At 43.7% G+C, this 20,415-nt stretch overlaps 1 protein-coding gene across 1 annotated transcript in view; it reads left to right on the top strand.

The window, feature by feature from the left end:
* Nucleotides 1-20,415, top strand: part of RFTN1 (raftlin, lipid raft linker 1) — a 488,302-nt gene that overhangs the window by 381,297 nt on the left and 86,590 nt on the right. Inside the window, exon 6 of the mRNA XM_082259172.1 lies at nucleotides 1,718-1,921. Coding sequence (XP_082115298.1) covers nucleotides 1,718-1,921 — 204 coding nt within the window. The remainder of the gene's footprint in view (nucleotides 1-1,717; nucleotides 1,922-20,415) is intronic.

The following is a 20,415-nucleotide window of genomic DNA, read 5'->3' as shown; positions in this document are numbered from 1 at the left end:
TACAACCACATATGTACCAGGAACTGCCATGTTCTTTATTTTATCTTCCCCCTGTCCCAAAACAGGTCCCACTATACCTTTTAATGCCCCATGTTTTTCTGCTCCCTCTGGCTCTCCACACACATCCCTCTACACCCAGCCCCTTCACCTCCACTCCCCTACAACAGGCCCTTTCAGGCTCTCCACACACATCCCTCTATGCCAAGCCCCTTCACCTCCACTCCCCTACAATAGGCCCCTCTGGGCTCTCCACACACATCCCTCTACACCAAGTCCCTTCTCCTCCACTCTCCTACAACAGGCCCCTCTGGGCTCTCCACAAACATCCCTCTACACCAAGTCCCTTCGCCTCCACTCCCCTACAACAGGCCCCTCTGGGCTCTCCACACACATCCCTCTACACCAAGTCCCTTCTCCTCCACTCTCCTACAACAGGCCCCTCTGGGCTCTCCACAAACATCCCTCTACACCAAGTCCCTTCACCTCAACTCCCCTACAACAGGCCCCTCTGGGCTCTCCACACACATCCCTCTACAACAAGTCCCTTCACCTCCACTCCCCTACAACAGGCCCCTCTGGGCTCTCCACAAACATCCCTCTACACCAAGTCCCTTCACCTCAACTCCCCTACAACAGGCCCCTCTGGGCTCTCCACACACATCCCTCTACAACAAGTCCCTTCACCTCCACTCCCCTACAACAGGCCCCTCTGGGCTCTCCACACACATCCCTCTATGCCAAGCCCCTTCACCTCCACTCCCCTACAACAGGCCCCTCTGGGCTCTCCACAAACATCCCTCTACACCAAGTCCCCTTACCTCCACTCCCCTTCAACAGGCCACTCTGGGCTCTCCACACACATCCCTCTATGCCAAGCCCCTTCACCTCCACTCCCCTACAACAGGCCCCTCTGGGCTCTCCACAAACATCCCTCTACACCAAGTCCCTTCACCTCCACTCCCCTACAACAGGCCCCTCTGGGCTCTCCACAAACATCCCTCTACACCAAGTCCCCTCACCTCCACTCCCCTACAACAGGCCCCTCTGGGCTCTCCACACACATCCCTCTATGCCAAGCCCCTTCACCTCCACTCCCCTACAACAGGCCCCTCTGGGCTCTCCACAAACATCCCTCTACACCAAGTCCCTTCACCTCCACCCCCCTACAGAAGGCTCCTCTGGGCTCTCCACAAACATCCCTCTACACCAAGTCCCTTCACCTCCACTCCCCTACAACGGGCCCCTCTGGGCTCCCCACAAACATACCTCTACACCCAGCCCTTTCACCTCCACTCCCCTACAACAGGCCCCTCCAGGCTCTCCACACACATCCCTCTACACCAAGCCCCTTCACCTCCACTCTCCTACAACAGGTCCCTTTCTGCTCTTCTTACCCCACATCTACACAACATGTCTCTCTTTGCTTTTCACATAAACCCCCCCCCCTTCCCTCACCGCCTCCCTTCCCCCTACACACACAAACACACACACACACTTGGACACATTTCCCCAACAGATCCCTCTGTGCTGTCTTCACCTGCCCTTCTACCCTTCTGCAACAGGTCCCTTGCTTTTTAACCCCTTTCCTAAGCAGGTCCCACCAAGTTCTTTGCAGGGGAAGAGGCTACAGCCCAAAAAAGAACTATAGGTATAGTCTGTAAACTGTTATTCATAAAAAATGAAAATTATATTAATACCTTACATTTTTGTTTTCCAGAAACTGAGATTTTGGCTCTTTTTAATAAGCCAAAAATGCAGCAGAGGTACAGAAAGTATTATACTGTGAATATCCCAATGAAGATCTCCAAGGATAAGAGCACCATCAATGGCCTGGAAGCCAACTGGTTGGAACACATGACTGATCATTTCAGGAAAGGATGCTCACTTGTAAATGCCGTCTTCTGTCTTGGAATGGTAAATGGTATGGAATTTTGCATTTGCCAGATATTTCCCTTTTTACTTACTTAAAAGTTTTTAATTTGTGTAATAGTCTTCTGATAGAAAGTAAGATGTAGAATCCCAACTGTAAACTCAGGTATGTATTTTCTCATTTTGCAGGATTCCTAACTAACCATGGAAACAGCAGGGCATAAATAGCATTAATAAAGATAGTACAAAGACAAGCACATGTTGTAACACTGAAGAAACAGCACTGTATTTCATAGCTATGTATATTAGCGCCCATTCACACTGGCGCGCCACGACTTGCTGGGGCGACCTGTGATGTGCACCGCCACCTCGGCGCGACTTGCATGGACTTCATATCATTGAAGTCAATGCAAGTCGCCTCCAGGTCGCCCCAAAGTAGTACAGGACCCTTTTTCTAAGTCGGAGCGACTTGTGTCGCTCCTATTAGAACGGGTCCTGTACTATTCAATGGCGAGCGACCCACCGCGACTTGTCAGGCGACCAAGTCGCCTGACAAGTCGCGCTTGTGTGAATGGGGTCTAAAGGCTTAGCAAGCTTCAAATCACAACTTGATGAAGGGAAATGAAAGTGGCATTAAACCCCAAACCAAAAAATTAACATATTGCAGTTTACCAACCCTTAGATGTTACTGTAACAGCTTTTCCTTCTTTTAGGGTTAAAAGTTTTATATAAATAATTAAAAGCTGATTATTTTAAGCACCCTGTCTGTGGTAAATGGTTTTTCTCACCCCTTTACCTACTATATATGCGGAAGAGCTTGTTCTGTTGAGAAACAACGGATCATCGGGTAAAAATAATGGGAAAATAATCTAAAAAAAAACATAGAAACCAAATGCAGTCATCACATTCAAAGTGGAAATAATCTCCACTTTTGAAATTGTACATACAGGTAAGCCTATAATAAGGCTTACCTGTAAGTACAATGAAAATCTCCTAAACGTGCACTGTTTAGGAGATATTTACAAGCGATGCTGCCGGTGACGTCACCGGCGCATGCGCTCTTAAGGGATGGCATACTGGTGCTGTACCTTCAGAGCTCCATGCCTGCGGCTCCAGCCGTTCATACAACCAGAGCCCGCCAACCCAATAGAAAGACCAGGTGAAGATGGCTGGATCTGTGACAGAGCTGCATGGGTGGGATCTGCTTTACAGGTAAGTCTCTCATTATGACTTAATCCTACAGGGGGGCCCACTTCATTTTTTTTTCTGTGCCAATTTACTACCACTTTAAGGATTGGTAATCTGCAATATATAACATTTTTGTTTTTGGGCAGTTACCACTTTGATGATTGTTTGGTTAGTATGGGAAAAACTTGATTGTGTGCCCATTTTCTTTTCCTTCAGAGTCAAACTTGTGAAATGTTTGAACTCTTAAAATGACCTGACATCTTCATTGTAGGCTAACATTGACTGTTCCTATTGAGCAGGAAATCTGGGCAGAGCAAGCTGTCTGCTCTGATTACATTTTTGCCATATGGATACAAGAGCTAGTGTTGCTGGTTTTATAAATAGGCAGACAGTGGGAGAGCGTCATTTGTCTCCCAGGTTCCCTGTACGTATGGGCAAAGGATTCACAGCGGGGTGACACCAGGTCATGTCTGGAAAAAAAAAAAAATTTAATATTCATTTCTTTGTGTGTTGGTGGATGCTCTTTATAGTCAGCCCTTTTTGTCTTACATTACGTTACAATAATCATTCTAATGCTCTGTGCTGATTTATTGTGTCACTAAATTAACATACACATATCCAATTTCTGAACAGAATAGATTTTGCTTTTTTTTTAAAAAAAATTCAAGAATCATTTTGCTTATGCTGCATAGCAAAAGACATTTAGCAAATCATTCTCTATTCTCTGTATGTGCTATTATTTTTTGTGAGTTTTTTTTTTTTTTTATACTCTGGGCTGCAAATCAAGAGATATATTCAGCATTTCTTCATTTTTTGACAAAATACACAGATGACAGAATAATTTCCACACAGCTGTTTTTTTTTTTTCATTTTTTTTGTAATATATATAAACGATACTAACACATTCCCTTTTTAGTATCATCAGAGTGATTATGGTATTGTGCTGGACCTAACAATAGCATTATGGAAATTCATCATGTTAACCCAATCCTTTGCTGGTAGCCTAAAGGGGAGCTGCTGTTCATTTGTAGAAAACATTCATTTTGTTCTTCTGAAGTATAATTTATCAAGAATAGAGTATGATATGACGTTCACATGTTGAGCACCTATTTTGGTATATGCCCCATCGCTAAGTTCATTATTTATATTTGAAGCCTTAAAGGAATACTAAACCCATAACAGTAAAAATGAGTCTGTAAATGCAGTAAAGGAGGCACACTGGAACAGGTGGATGCACTGGAACCTTTTCCGTGTCTCGGATGAATATCTGGATTACGCTGGCCCGAAGTAGAGGACGTGTAACAGGAGGATTGCGGCCCGTTGTCCTTTCTGGGATGCCATTCCTACCATTTGAGCACATTTCTGCCCCCCTCTCCCCTTTTGGAGGTGGGGGGTCCCCAATTTTTTATTTATTTATTTATTTTCTCTCCCCTCCCTCTCCTCCCCTGCTGTCCCTCTTTTCTGGATGCACACAGGCTCGAACCTCTATCTACAATAGTGTCTATTCACTTGGGCAGTGCATATTCAGGGGACCTCCTAAACAATCTATGGGGATAGTTTCCCCACTATGAGTCCGATCACACCATGGTTGGGGTCTCCTGCTTACCACGTATTGTATGTATTCTTCAGGTTTTACGTTCCATTGCCGTTTCGGTATTTGCTATGATGTTCTTTTCCATGTGCTGTAATAATTTGCTGTCTAAGATGATTTGTTACTTTACGTTATCTTACGGGGGTTTGTTGCCTGTGTTGTATTCTTTAAATAAAAAAAAATAAAAATGCAGTAAAGCATGCTTGTTATACTCACTGTGGAACCTAAGGGGTTAATCCTCGCATTGTGTAAAAAGGCTGTTTGATCCTGTCTTCTCTGATAATCCCCTTTCACTGTCTCCAATCCATCTCCTGTTAGAACAGAGCCTTGGAAGCACTCTGCACATGCTCAGCTTGGTGTGTATTGCTGGAGGATTTTTTTTTTTCTTGGGAGGGTGCATGTGATCAGCACAGGACCAATCAGCACTGTTCAGACAGAAAGTCATGGGTCATGCAGCCTCATAGGATAGTCAGAGTAGAATGAAAACAACTCCTACAATTGTTTACCAGACAGTGATAGAAGTCACAAGACTGCTATATACTGCTAACGAGAAAAGGTATTTAGCAGTTTATATTTACTAAAATAATTGCATTTCCATGTTCTGTGTACAGTGGGAGACCAGATATAATGAATGCAGGGTCCTGGGTTTAGTAACACTTTAAGAGGGTGCAGTTATTTGAGTTACTTGCGCATTAGAGAGACCAAATATGGGGCTGCCACTGCTAAACATTTTCTGGAAATGGTAGTTTCCTGGTTGTCATGCTGACCCACTGGCCAGGCTGCTGTTAAATGTACCCATAGTGCCCCCCCCCCCCTCTTCCTGGGCACTGCATGCGTTAGATGCTCATTTGGTTAGAGAGGAGAAGAATAAGTACAAACACTTACCTTTTTCCTTGCCCCTCTGGCAGTCAGCACTCTCCTCTGCTGCCTGATACTCACAGGATGTGGGAGGGCAATCGCCGACCTCGTGTCCTGCATTGTACATGATGATGCTAGACAGCAACAATCGCCCAGGCAGCAAAGTTACTTCAGGGGACTAATTGCCTAGAGAGGAGGAAGTGGGTGGTAACAAGGAATAAGGTAAGCATTTCAATGTATTCCTTCTCCCCTATCCAAACAAAGCATTAAACCCATGCAGTAGTAAACGTAACAGCAGCCACGGACCGGGGCTTCTCCGGGATAAAGATAAAATGCCCACAACCTTCGTCCCCTTCACCGTCCCTTATATTTTATTTAATAAAAAAATAAATAACTAGAAGCGTTTTCTTACTTGAAATTGAGGTCTGTGATGGGTCTGGGTCCAAAGTCTTCTTTTTTCTGATCTGTGGTGTGGGTAAGTCTTTCCTCCACATCGCTGTCTGATGACCCGAACATTTTCCTATGGCGTTCAGAAGATTCCATAGCATGTCTTTCTAAAGGTTCCTGAGAACGTTAGGACCTGATGTCATGATGTCGCAATACATGGAGTGGGCAACAAGACTGGTAGGTGGGCTTTGAACCCTTGTACATTATGAAAAATGGTATCACGCCTCTCCTTTCCATATACACACTAAAGTTTTTCTTTAATGCTTGAATTTTTTTCATTACGTTTGCATGCTACAAAGCGGGATGGACGCATCTACAGTGCCTGCTATTGTTGCCTTACAGCCGGCACCATCAGCTGCATCTGATTGGATGCAGCAGCTGCTCGGTTGACAATTTTCACCCAGCTTCTTTTATTTTGCAATTGAAGGATGTGCAATGGGAGGGTGTCAACAGGGCCACCCACTAAGTGAATTTTGTCTGACTCATCAGTTCGCTCAGTATATGGCCAACTTTACTCCTTTTCTGCTGGATATTCTGCTTGTACATTATTCTGATTGACAGTTTGATGCTCAAATGGAAGAACACTATAAGCTTGCTCTACATTAACCACTTAAGCCCCAGAAGATTTTACCCCCTTCCTGACCAGGGCCTATTTTGCGATTCGGCACTGCGTGACTTTAACGGACAATTGCGCGGTCGTGCGACACTGTACCTAAACCAATTTGACGCCCTTTTTTTCCCACAAACAGAGCTTTCTTTTGGTGGTATTTGATCACCTGTGCAATTTTTTGATCATGCACTATAAACAAAAAAAGAGCGTAAATTTTGCAAAAATAATATTTTTCACATTTTTTTATATGAAATTCCCCAAATAAAATGTAAAAATCTAAATTTTTTAACATTTTAGGCCAATTTGTCTTATGCTACATATGTTTGGTAAAAAAAAATTGCAAAAAGTGTATTTTGATTGGTTTGCGCAAAAGTTATTGCGTTTACTAACTAAGGGAAAGATTTTTGTAATTTTTGTTGTTTTTTTTTTTTAACGAGTAATGTCGGTGATCTGCGATTTTTTTTTGCGGGACTGCGACATTGTGGCGGACAGATCAGACCCTTGACTGACATTTTTGACACTTTTGAGGTTACCAGTGACATTACTGTAGTAATCAGTGCTATACATATGCACTGTTACTGTAAAAAATGACACTGGCAGTGAAGGAGTTAACTTTATTGGAGAGGGAGGGGTTAAGTGTGTCCCTAGGGGCGTGTTTCTAACTGTGATTGGATGTGGCTACTGATGTAAGAACAGAGATCAACGGTCCTACATAGTAGAACCGTGTAATCTCCATTCTTACACAGGGAAGAATGACAGGCGGCTTTGTTTACATTAGCCGCCTGCCTTTCTTCCGGTGTAACGGACGATCGCGAGTGCCCGGCGGACATCGGGTCTGCCGGGCACACGCGTGGGGGGGTCCGTGACCGCGCGGGAGTGCGCCTCCAGTGGCGCGCGCTCGCTCCCTAGAGCCTCACAGGCTAGCGACCTAGTCCTACGTCGCTTTGCCTGTGAGGGGCTAACCGCCACAGTAAATAGTCGTGCGGCAGTCGGCAAGCGGTTAAGGAGTGATCACATAAAGCTAAGGTGTCAAACTGGCGTCTCTCCAGCTGTTACAGAACTACAAGTCCCATCATGCCTCTGCCTGTGGGAGTCATGCCTGTAACTGTCAGCCTTGCAATGCCTCATGGGAATTGTAGTTCTGCAACAGCTAGAGGGTCACCAGTTTGACACCCCTGGCAGAGAATCAGAAATTTAAATGTTTTTTGGCTTGATGAAAAAAAACATAAAAATCGAATTTCTTCAACAACAGAACAAGAAAGGATTGTGGGTTTCATATTTTCTGTGGCTATTTTCAACACAAACAATACTTAGTGCAGTTCGCCTTTAAAAAGATAAGAACTAAACCCAGAAGTGTAGAGACGGGCCTGGAACACGGCTGCAGTCTATTCTCATACTGTGGGGTCCAGCCGCGCTATGCAGGGGAAATAAGATTAGAAACATGAGTAAAAATTATTGACTGTAATAAGTGTTAGAAGTCTGAGTCGCTATGACAGAATTGTGGCACCATTACACTTCCCAGCTTGAAAATTGATTTTGGGATTGTGACAGAAAAAGCAGCATGTGTTTGCTTGTAGCGCTACTGACAGGTTTTACATGGTACATTAAATGTTGCATCCAAGCGAGAACACCCCTGTAAAACTCACCTCCCAAAGATTTTTTTATTTTGATCAGACGTATAGTGCGAGGCAGTCATGTCTGATCGTGATCTTTTTTTTTTTATTGCGGGAATAATATTTTCCTCCTCACGTTTTCCTTTGTACGCATTTTATGTAGTTTCATTAATTTAGAATTTTCTGTTTGCCTTGAAGGTTTTGCTATTGTAGAGATAGCTGCCTGTCGTTTGTAGTGCTGGGACCTGCTTTCATCTGCTGTGTGACTTGCTCCAAGGACACAGTTGGCGTCTTCCTCTCAGTATGAAAGCCTGCCCCGTAGCATATAGATCGTCCGGCAATTTGGAAATTCTCTATTTGCAATAAAAAATGTTTCCAATGTTAAAAGAATTCATTATCTCTCCTTTTGGTAGCCTCAGATTGCCAAATCTTTGCCTTTATGTTTCATTGGTTTTGAATTGGGAGAGAAATTAGGATGTTTATGGCCACGCTAACCAACCGGCAAATGGAAATAATCTCTTAACCACTTAACGACCGGCCGCAGTTTTACTGCGGCAGGCAGCCGCTCCTGGACACAGCGACGTAGTACTACGTCACTTGCTCAGGAGACTCTAGGGGACGAGCGTGCGCCGCTGCAGATGTTGCAGATGTTGTAATTTTCTGAAAATGCAATGCAATATGGCTACCTGGAGCTGTTCTGTACACAGAATATGTACTGACCACACCCCAGAAACATCATTTCCTGCTTGTGTGATTGGCTCACCAATTTTCCCAGAAGTCTGCCTAAGGTTGGCCATACATTATACAATTTTCTTACAATTTTCTGTATAATTTTCTTTAAATTTACCTTCAATTATGTAGTACAAAGGCCTGCCTAATTGGAAAAAATGTAAAGTGTTGTTTAGTTTTGACCTCGTATTATATGGTTTTTGGTAAATCTAACAGAAAATTGTACAAGAAAATTGAACATGTATGGCCAGCCTAAGATACAAGTCAGATTTCTGGCATCCCCTGCAACAAAAATATAATTTTTGGTGAAATACTCCCAATAGGAACACGTCTAAAGGGATGCAAGCCCAGCAGCTTCCCTCATTAGAGCCCTTCAGCTGCCACAGCTGATTGATAATTATGAAACCACTCCCATTTCACCCACTTAGCACAGAGGAACAAACAATGATTTCTTCAGAATAACAAAAGGTAGGAATCTGCAACAAAGTTTGTTAACCACTTGCCGACCGCCGCACGACTATCTACGTCGGCGGTCAGCCCCTCACAGGCAAACTAACGTAGGGCTACGTTGCTTGCTTGTGAGGGTCTAGGGAGCGAGCGCGCGCCCCCCGGGGCGCGCTCCCGCTCCCGCGTGGTCACGGACCCCCCCGCGCGTGTGACCAGCGGACCCGATGTCCGCCGGTCACTCGGCGATCGGCGGGGGAGAGGGAGAATGTCAGGCAGCTTGTGTAAACAAACTGCCTGTCATTCTCTTCGCTGCAAAGACACTGATAAAACGGATCTGGTATGTAGATCCGTTGATCAGTGTCTTTACAGCTAGAGCCACAGCCAATCACAGTAGAAACCACGCCCCTAGGGACACACACAGCCCCTCCCTTCCAAATAAAGTTAACCCCTTCACTACCAGTGTATTTTTACAGTAACAGTGCATATATATAGCACTGATTACTGTAGAAATGTCACTGGTAACCCCAAAAGTGTCAAAAATGTCAGTCAAGGGTCCGATCTGTCCGCCGCAATGTCGCAGTACCACAAAAAAAATCGCAGATCGCCGCCATTACGCGTTAAAAAAAAAAACAACAAAAATGACAAAAATCTTTCCCTTTGTTAGTAAACGCGATAACTTTTGCGCAAACCAATCAAAATACGCTTTTTGCGATTTTTTTTACCAAACATAGGTAGCATAAAATAAATTGGCCGAAAATTTTTAAAAATTTTGATTTTTACATTTTTTTTGGGGGGAATTTCATATAAAAAAATGTGAAAAATATTGCTATTTTTGCAAAATTGACGCTCTTTTTTTGTTTATAGCGCGTGATCAAAAAATCGCACAGGTGATCAAATACCACCAAAAGAAAGCTCTGTTTGTGGGAAAAAAAGGACGTCAAATTCGTTTAGGTACAGCGTCGCACGACCGCGCAACTGTGCGTTAAATTCACGCAGTGCCGAATCGCAAAATACCCCCTGGTCGGAATGGGGGTAAAATCTTCCGGGGCTTAAGTGGTTAAAATCCTTGTAATGTACATAGATCACTCATAGGGGAATGTTTTTTTTCTCAACAAAAGTGGAGTTACACTTTAACACACTTAGTATTAAGATTATAAGGGATAGTAGGCGGTAAAAGCCAACATAGGAGCATAGGTCTGGAACCCAATCAAGCACCAAAAAACACAATAAAGCTCTCTAGAGCAATAGCAAAGAAGTAAATAAATAGATGAGAAAGGAAAGTAGGTAGGGGTAGGAGGGTAGGGGTAAGACTAGAACCCCCCAACTTGAAAGAAATAGAAGAAAGCAAAAAGTGGTACAGACTGTCCCTAGTGCAGGCAATTCTGAGATAGGTTGCAATGTTATTTTGTTTTGTTTTACAAATAATAATTGAATCTAATAACAATTATCTCCAAAGCACTATGGGTCAACCAAAAAGGCAAAGCTTGCTTTGCAGCTCCCTTTCTCTGATTAAAACCTCATAGCATGCCATCTAATAAAGGATGATTCCCTATGATGATGACTCATTCCAATTCTTTAAAGAGGAAGTAAACCCTCCTCTGCAAGTTGTACCTACCTACGTTTAGCGGGCGTTTGCGGGCATTTGCGTTTAGAACCGTTCCTAGAGGTCAAAAAAATTATTCCCCTTTAAAATGGAAAAACGCAAACGCCAAACGCGGGTCATCGCGTTCGGTCGCGTTCGGACGCGTTCGGTCGCGTTTTTGCGTTTGAAACGCCGGGAAACACACGTTCGAACGCAATTAATTGCGTTCTAAAAAAAGTCCCTGAACGCAACTGCCCGCAAACGACCTGGTGTACATGGACAGATAAGATAAAATGTAGATGGGTTCAGGGGCTTCTAAAAAAAACGCCCAACTGCTCCTAAACGGCCATTTCCAGCGTCCCGTGTACATGGAGCCTTACTGTAAAAATGACACTGGCAGGGAAGGGGTTAATTTTATTAGTGATCAAGGGGTTAAGTGTGTCCCTAGGGGCATGTTTCTAACTGTAAAGGGGTGTGGCTTTTGATGTAACCACAGAGACATATGATCCTGCATAGCAGGATCGTATGATCTCTGCAGTTACACCAGGGAGAATGACAGGTGGCTTTGTTTACATCAGCCGCCTTCCTTTCTCCCTCTCCACCGGGAGATCGTGAGTAACCGGCGGACATCGGGTCCGACGGTCACACGCGCGGGGATGCAGGGGAACGAGCGGGGGTGGGAGCAGGCTCCTGGGCGAGCGACGTAGTACTACATCACTTTGCCCAGGAGGGGCTGACCGCTACAGTAAATATATTGTGGGCGGTCGGCAAGTGGTTAAAGTAGAAGTTCACCCTAATACTAAAATCTCTAAATCTACAGGCATCAACAATCTTAGACTAACCTATCTAGCCCAGTATAGAAAGTACATACCTTTTCTGAGCGGCGGCTTCTCTGTGTAGACATGTGCAGGAAAGGCAGCCGACAACGGAAGCCCCATAGTAACTCTATCGGTGACATCACTTCCCATTTATTTCACAGCCGTTAGCGGCTGTGTCCTCTGCAGAGCTTCCACTGCTGGAGACCGGACCGGATCGGCTTCAGAAAAGGTATGTATAGCGATTTCTTCTTTACAGGGTTAGGTAGGTAAGTCTTAGATCGTTGATGCCAGTATGTTTAGAGATTTTTGTATTAGGGTGAACAACTAGTTTCTTTTCAGCTCAGCTCAATATGTGAAATGCAGACTAAAGCGCCACTTGCTGGTTGGACATAAGACTACATACTATTTACATTTTATATTTTAACCAGTTCCCGACCGCTTACGTTATATTTACTGCGGCAGGCTGGCTCGTACAGGCAGAACGTCTACGTCGCTCACCTGAGAGGAGCTAGGTGGCACCAAGGCTTGTGTCAGGCGGCTCCGATTGCCACCTGACACCCGCGATCGCTCCCCGCAGAGAGAGAAGGACAATCGGCTGTTGTAAACACAGCCGACTGTCCTCCCTGAAATGATCACAGAGCTCATGTGATCCTTCTATATAGGATCACATGTCTCTATGGTCATCTCAGAAGCCACGCCCCTCCCACAGTTAGAATCACTCCCCTAGGGTCACATTTAACCCCTTGATCACCTATACTGTTAACCCCTTCCCTGCCAGTGTCATTATTACAGTAACAGTGCATATTTTTAGCACTGATTACTGTAGTAATGTCACTGGTACCCACAAAAGTGTCAAAAATGTCAGTTAGGGGTTTCGATCTGTCCGTTGCAATGCTGCATTCCCTCTAAAAATTGCAGATTGCCGCCATTAAAAGCAGACATTTGATAGGCACTGAAAACACCCCTCAAACGCCTATGCACATTATACAATAGAAAGCACATAGTGCTGTTCACACTATGAAAACATGAAGCGTTAGCATCTGGTTGCTTCAAAATGAAAGCCTCATGTCTACTCAGGAGGCGTTTGAAGCCTTTTACAGCCTCCCATTCAAGTCTATTGTAATGCTTCGCAAATGCTCTGGCAGGCAGTTGCTGGTCATTAAGAAAAGCTTATTGACTGTAATGGAATAGGCATTTGTGGAACAGTTAACACACCTTAACGCTCGTTAAACGCTTCAGAACTGTCCAATGAGCGTTTGGGGGAGCATTTTTAACTCCTCAATAACGCCTGTCTAATGCCCATACTAAAGCTCATTAAAGCGAGTCTGATGCCCATATTAACGCCATGGGAGCGTTTATTAAGCGTTAGAGATTTAGTCAAGTGTAAACAAGCCCTTACAGTCTATTCAAAATAAATGGGCTGCCTCAACACGTTTCAACGCATGAAGACACGTGTATTAAAGCATATCCTCTTCTGGTGTAAATAGGCCCTTAGATGCCACTTATCTGATAGCTGCACTTCTAGGAGGTTCAGATAATAAAACCTACCTATGTAGGGATCAAAAAGGGTAAATGATTTGTGTCTTTTGGATACCATTATTTCATAGTATTACTTCTTGTAAAACTTTGTATTATAGAGAAATCCAGTCCTATTAGCATGTTAACTACCGATTATATCCAGTGTTATGAAATTGTACTTTTATAGTTGTTTTTGCTTCACTAATGGTTTCTTTATACTATGCACCGGGCTTTTGCCATAATTTGAGCGATGGGTTTAGGATTAGTGATGGGCTGAACATCCCCCTATTCACTTTGCACCAGAATATCTCAAACAGAGAAAAAGTTCTAACGAACATGTGAATGCTATTAAAGTCTATGGGAAACGAACATGAAAAATCAAAAGTCCTCATTTTAAAGGCTTATATGCAAGTTGTTGCCATAAAAAGTGTATGGGGACCCGGGTACTGCCCTGGGGGACATGTATCTATGCAATTTTTTTTTTTTTTTTTTAAACAATCGTTTTTACAGGAGCAGTGATTTTAATGATGCTTAAAGTGAAACAATAAAAATGAAAAATTCCTTTAAATATCATGTCTGGGGGGGGAGGGGCCTTAATGTGCCTGTAAAGTGGCATATTTGTATGATGCATGGCACTTGCTGCAGCAATACTGACATTTCTAAAGGAAAAAATGGCATTTAAACTTGCTCGCGGCTGTAATGTATTGCTGGCTCCCAGCAATACAGAGAAAAAAAACGGCGTGGGGTCCCCCTAGAATCCATACCAGATCCTTATCTGAGCATTCAGCCTGGCAGTGGCAGGCCAGGATAGGTGGGGGGAGGAGCGAGCGCCCCCCCTCCCCCCCTCTGAACCATACCAGGCCGCTTGCCTCCAACATGGGGAGGATGCTTTGGGGTGCCAGGTTCCAAAGAGCTGGAATAGATTTTTGCCGTTTATTTTTATGTTATTCTGTCATAGGATTCCCCTTAAACACTTAATTACAGGGCACTTTCACCCCCTTCCTGCAGCTTTTAGTGCTCATTGGCATCTACGGGAAATATTGGTCAACTTAGCATGGCACTGCTCCCTATCTTTAAGAGTAAGATTAGTGTGTATGGGAAATCTTGGTCAGCTTGGCATGGCATTGCTCACAAATATTAACCACCCGCCGCCTTTTTACTGCGGCAGGGTGGCACGGACAGGCAAAGCGACGTAGGTCTACGTCGCACTCCTGAAGGCTGCTAAGGGGCGCGCGTTATATTTACTGGGGCAGGCTGACTCGTACAGGCAGAATGACGTAGGTCTACGTCGCTCATCTGGGAGGAGCTAGGGGGCGAGCGTGCGTCAGCGGGGAAGCCGATGCGGGTGTCAGGCAGCTCCGATTGCCGCTTGACACCCCTGATCTCTCCCCGCTGAGAGAGAAGGACTGTCAGCTGTTTTAAACAGAGCTCATGTGATCCTGCTATATAGGACCACCATACAGTTAGAATCACTCCCCTAGGGTCACATTTAACCCCTTGATCACCTATACTGTTAACCCCTTCCCTGCCAGTGTCATTATTACAGTAACAGTGCATATTTTTAGCACTGATTACTGTAGTAATGTCACTGGTACCCCCTAAAGTGTCAAAAATGTCAGTTAGGGGTCTGATCTGTTGGCCGCAATGTCGCAGTCCCGCATAAAATCGCAGATTGCCGCCATTACTATTAAAAAAAAAAAAAAACATTAAAAATGACATAAATCTTTCCCATAGTTAGTAGACGCAATAACTTTTGCGCAAACCAATCAAAATACGCTTTTTTATAAATAAATTTTTTTTTACCAAAAACATGTAGCAGAAAACAAATTGGCCTAAAATGTTAAAAAATTTTGATTTTTACATTTTTTTTTTCATATAACAGAATGTGAAAAATATTGTTGTTTTTTTTTTTTTCAAAATTGTCGCTCTATTTTTGTTTATAGCACAAAAAATAAAAATCGCACAGGTGATCAAATACCACCAAAAGAAAGCTCTATTCATGGGAAAAAAAGGATGTAAATTTTGTTTAGGTACAGTGTCGCACGACCGCGCAATTGTCCGTTAAAGTAACGCAGTGCCGAATTGCAAACTAGGGCCTGGTCATTAAGGGGGCAAATCCTTCCGGTCTAGAAGTGGTTAAGTGACAGGGACACAAAACTTGGGGAGTACCGAGAGGGGACCCAGGACTACAACATATCTATACATTTTAAAAGTAACCTGTACACTACACTACCTGCCTAATCACTATTGTCACACACTATACACGGGGTGCTGTGTTAGCAGCAGCCTTATATAGTGTGGAGTGCACCCTGCCTTTGGCCAATCAGGGCTCTGACAGGACATTGTGCTGTGATTGGCCAAAGCATACAGGTCAGGTGCATGCTGTGCATGCTGTGGCCAATCATAAGCAAGCACATATGCACTGCAATCGCACATTATGGGGCACTCATCGGCGGGCGAACTTACCGCCGAGCGCTCCAGGTGTTCGACAAACACACGAACACCCAATGTTCGAGTCAACCTTACGTTCGATTAGAACATCCAGGCCATCCCTATTTAGGATCACTTATTTTAAATTAATATAGGATTCTTAAAAGTTGTAACAGTCTTGAATATTGAAGGCAGAGTTTGTGGAAGAATTTGCCGGTTATTTGTCTTCTGTTCTACCAGTGTCATTACTTTGCTGAAAGGTTGCAGGATGTGTACAGAGGAAAATCATGTCTAATTCAACAGCATGTAATAGGCTTGGTAGTCTAGTAGACTCGATGTCCTTACTGATAAGTAATTTCACCTCAGCTAAGCAGAGAAAGCTTTATAGAAAAAATTGAAGACTCCCTGGGTTTATAATTGAAGAGAATGATTTAATGGTACCATTTGAGCCAACGTGTATTTTACGTTACCAGCAGTCTACCCAATGTATTAGTACAGGGTGAAATAACCTTTTCACCTGATGCAATTCTGCCCTTTCCTTAAGGCTCCATGCACACTGGTTTACAAATCGCTGCTTCTACAGGAGTTTTGTATTTTGCCTGTAAAAGCAACTCAATGTTATCCTATGTGTCCATGCACATTAGGACGATTACAAGCCTTTTATGAGCTCAGCGTTTAGAGGAAGGAAAAAACCCTTCTGGTTTGCATTTCTGATTGGAGCTTTCTGGCAGAAAAAAATGCTAAACTCGCCTAAACTGTGTATAAAAACGCTCTAAATGAGAGTTTGTTTCTGCCAAGGAAACTGCATTTTTTTTTAAGCCCAGTATGCATGGAGGCTTGCTAGTTTTCAAATATTGCAGTCTTGCAAACATTAAAAAAAAATAAAAAAAAATAAAACTTTTTTTAGGGCTTATGTGCACACAGGAGCAAAATGTGCTAAATTTAAATGCATTATGCGTACATTTTACGGATCTGAACACAGCTGTAGAAATTTCTATAGGCGCATATACACTGCTGTGCACAACTCAACTTAAAAAAAAAAAAATAGAATAATCTCCACCCACAAGTAGAGATGGGCTTGAGGATTGAACTCGAACATCGGGTGTTCCTGTGTTCGCCGAACACTCGAACACCTGGGGCGCTCGGCGGGAGGTTCGTTCACAGATGAGAGCCCCATAATGCACTGCGCGATTGCAGTGCAGTAAGTGTTTGTGATTGGCCAAAGCATGCACCTGACCTTGGCCAATCACAACACAATGTCCTGTCAGAGTCATAATTGGCCAAAGGCAGGGTGCCTTTAGCCAATCATGGCTCAGGGGCTAAGTCCATGCCCCACGCTATATAAGGCAGCTGCTTACACTGCTGCCGTGTATAGTGTGTGACAATAGTGATTAGGCAGGTAGTTAGTGGATAGTGTGTTGAGTTAGTTTAGTGCAGTCAGTGTAGTGTACAGGTTTTACCCCACTTTTAAAATGTACAGTATAGATATGTTGAAGTCCTGGGTCCCCTATCGGTGCTCCCCAGGTTTTGTGTCTCTGTCACTTATAGTTCGTGAGCAGTGCCATGCCAAGCTGGCCAATATTTCCCATAGACGCCAATGTTAAAGAGGAAGTAAACTCTTCCTTTTTTTTTAAAAAGTTTTTTTTCTTCCATACAAAGTAAATGCATAATGTGCTAGTATGCATCACCTACTAGCACATTATGTGACACATACCTCCAAACGAAGCCCTCGTCGTCTCCGCTGGAGGCTGCATCCATCTTCAGCCCTCTTCCTTCCTGGTCTGCGGACTCCGGCTATGCTACTGGCGGAAGCCGCGTGACGCCACTACCGCGCATGCGCGCAGGAGTCACCGGTCACGGCACAAGGCTCTGAAGAAATGGCACGGGCGGCCATTTCTTCAGAGTGCATGCGCCAATGATGTCATCGGTTGCATGAAAACAGTGTAAGTTTAGGAGATATTTATAGTACCTATAGGTAAACCTTATTAAAGGCTTATCTATACGTAAAAGTTATAAGTGTGGGTTTACAACCACTGCAAAGGCAGGGAGCAGTGCCATGCCAAGCTGACCAATATTTCCCATAGATGCCAATGAGCACTGAAAGTTAAAAAAAAAAAAATTGTGTCCCTCGGTGTAAATCCATCGTCAATCATGAGGCCCCCTGACGTCACATGACGTCATGTGACGTCAGAAGGGGCGATGCCATCGGGTTACGTAACCAGGTGGCTCCGCCCCTTGCCTATAAAACAGCTGTCAAAGCTGAAGCACAGCATACAGTGGGTACTCTCAGAAGAGGTGAAGCGTTTTTGAATTTTTTTCTATTTTTCAGGTCAGCAGGCGTCGTGATTGATAATGGATTTACATTGAGGGACACTGTTTTTTTTTTTTTTTCTTTTTAATAAAGGACTTGTCAAACACTGCGTTCTGTGGTTTTTCCTTTTTTACATTTTTTTTGGTGAATGGGTAGGAGTACCCGATACCCATTCATATAGGGGGGGCCGGGATCTTGGTGCGCCCTTGTTAAAGGGGGCTTCCAGATTCCGGTAAGCCCCCCACCCGCAGATCCCCACAACCACAGCCCAGGGTTGTCGGGAAGAGGCCCTTGTCCCCATCAACATGAGGGCAAGGTGCTTTGGGGTGCACCTCAAAGCACCCTCCCCATGTTGAGGGCAAGCGGCCTGGTATCAGGAGAAGGAGCGCTCGCTCGTCGTCGTCCCCCCTCATCCTGGCCCGCCCGGCTGCATGCTCAGATAAGGGTCTGGTATGGATTTTGGGGGGGACCCCACACCAGTTTTTTTTCCCTCTTAAAATCCATACTAGACCGGAAAGGGGGGGGGATCCTACGCTGTTTTTTTTTCATATTTTTTTTATCTGTATTGCTGGGAGCCGACAATACATTACAGCCGCGAGCAAGATTAAATTACATTTTTTCCTTTAGAAATGTCAGTATTGCTGTAGCAAGATCCATACATCATACAGATGTGCCACTTTGCAGGCACATTAAGGGGGCCCCCCAGGCACGATATTTAAAGGAATTTCTAATTTTTGTTGTTTCACTTTAAGCATTAATAACATGTAATGTAATATAAAAACAATTGTTTTAAAAAAACATTTTGCATTGATACATGTCCCCCAGGGCAGTACCCGGTTCCCCATACACTTTTTAAGGCAATAACTTGCATATAAACCTTTAAAATGAGGACTTTTGATTTTTTATGTTTGTGTCCCATAGACTTTAATAGAGTTCGTATGTTCACTAGACCTTTTTCCATGTTCGAGATGTTCTGGTGTGAACCGTACAAGGGGGTGTTCAGCCCATCACTGTACACAAGGATGCAGGAAATCAATAGCACTGAGATGCAACAAAGGATGAAAATTTTAAAAAAGTATTTAAAAAATGGCAACTGTTTGGATACAAATCTAGGATGTTCGTAAAACCATCGGAATGAAATAAAGCTAAAACAGAAACTTAAGCTGGCCATAGATCAAAATTCAGGCCGTTCGGCAGCAACTGGCCGAATTTTGATCCATGTAAGGCTATTCCCATGCCTGAGAAGCCAATCTGTCGATTGACTTCTCGCGAACGGGACTGCTGGAAAATGTCAGTTTTATTTTTATCGGCGCTGCAGCCAATAGGCCATGGAGCTCAGCTGATCAGTGTATTCTGACCGCGGAGAGATGGGAGGAGTCAGAATACAAAGACACAGCAGGAAGGATTCCCACATTCACACTGAAAGTGTTAATGGTGGGATTAGGCCTGTGTTTAAACTGGCCAATATATGGTCCGCCAGAAAGATCTTCACTTTCTATTTGGAAAACTGATGTTATCCATATACCATTGGATAACATCCATATACCATATTCCCAAGTTGTTTTAGAAACATAGAAGAGTGGCATCAGAAGAAAGACCAAGTGGTCCATCAAGTCTGTCTCTTTTATTTTTGTTTACTTTTTCAGCATAGATCTTTGTCCCAAGCATGTATTAATCCTTTTACTATTGACTGACTCATTACCTGTACTGGAGGTCTATTCCAATTAAAACCACTTTTTCGGTAAAATAATACTTTCTAAGATAAGTTTGGAACTTTCCTCCTGTTAGTTTGAAATCGTGTCCCCGTGTTTTTGATCTTAACTCCATAGTAAAAATACAGGACTGTATTGTTAACATCCTTAAAGTAGAACTATAGGCAAAACTTTTCTTTTTCATTTTGGATAGGGAAAGCTAGGGTTATAACCTCTGCCAGTTTATTTTTTTGCCATCTGTGTCCCATTGGGGAGATTTCTCTTCACTTCCTGTCCCATAGCCAAAACTGGAAGTGAAAGGAAATCCCTCCAAAGTGAGGGAATTTCTTAGGGGCCCCCAGGCCATCAGAATTAGTGTCTTCATTGAAAGATTTCCACTCTATTACTTTTCTAGGGACAACCCAGAATTTGGGATTTTCTTCTGCTTTCACTTTTGATGATAATGGTGAACAGGGCAAACAGAGAGAGTGAATCTCCCTAATGGGAGCACAGACAGCAATAAAAACTGACTGTATTCTAATCTCTCTCCAATCCACTCATTCAAAACTACAAAAAAAGTTTTGCCTTTAGTTATACTTTAATTTAATAACGGCTGGGTTCACATATATGTCCGGTTTTGTGCAGTTTTCATTCAGCGGTTCAGGTTTGACACTGAAATCGCATCTGAATTGGACTGAAAAATGCACAGGACC

This window comes from Pelophylax lessonae (genome assembly GCF_965119305.1).
Source record: "Pelophylax lessonae genome assembly, chromosome: 5".
Classification (NCBI taxonomy): domain Eukaryota; kingdom Metazoa; phylum Chordata; class Amphibia; order Anura; family Ranidae; genus Pelophylax; species Pelophylax lessonae.
The sequence above is the reverse complement of the archived record's forward strand: the minus strand, read 5'-3'. Positions and strand labels throughout refer to the sequence as shown.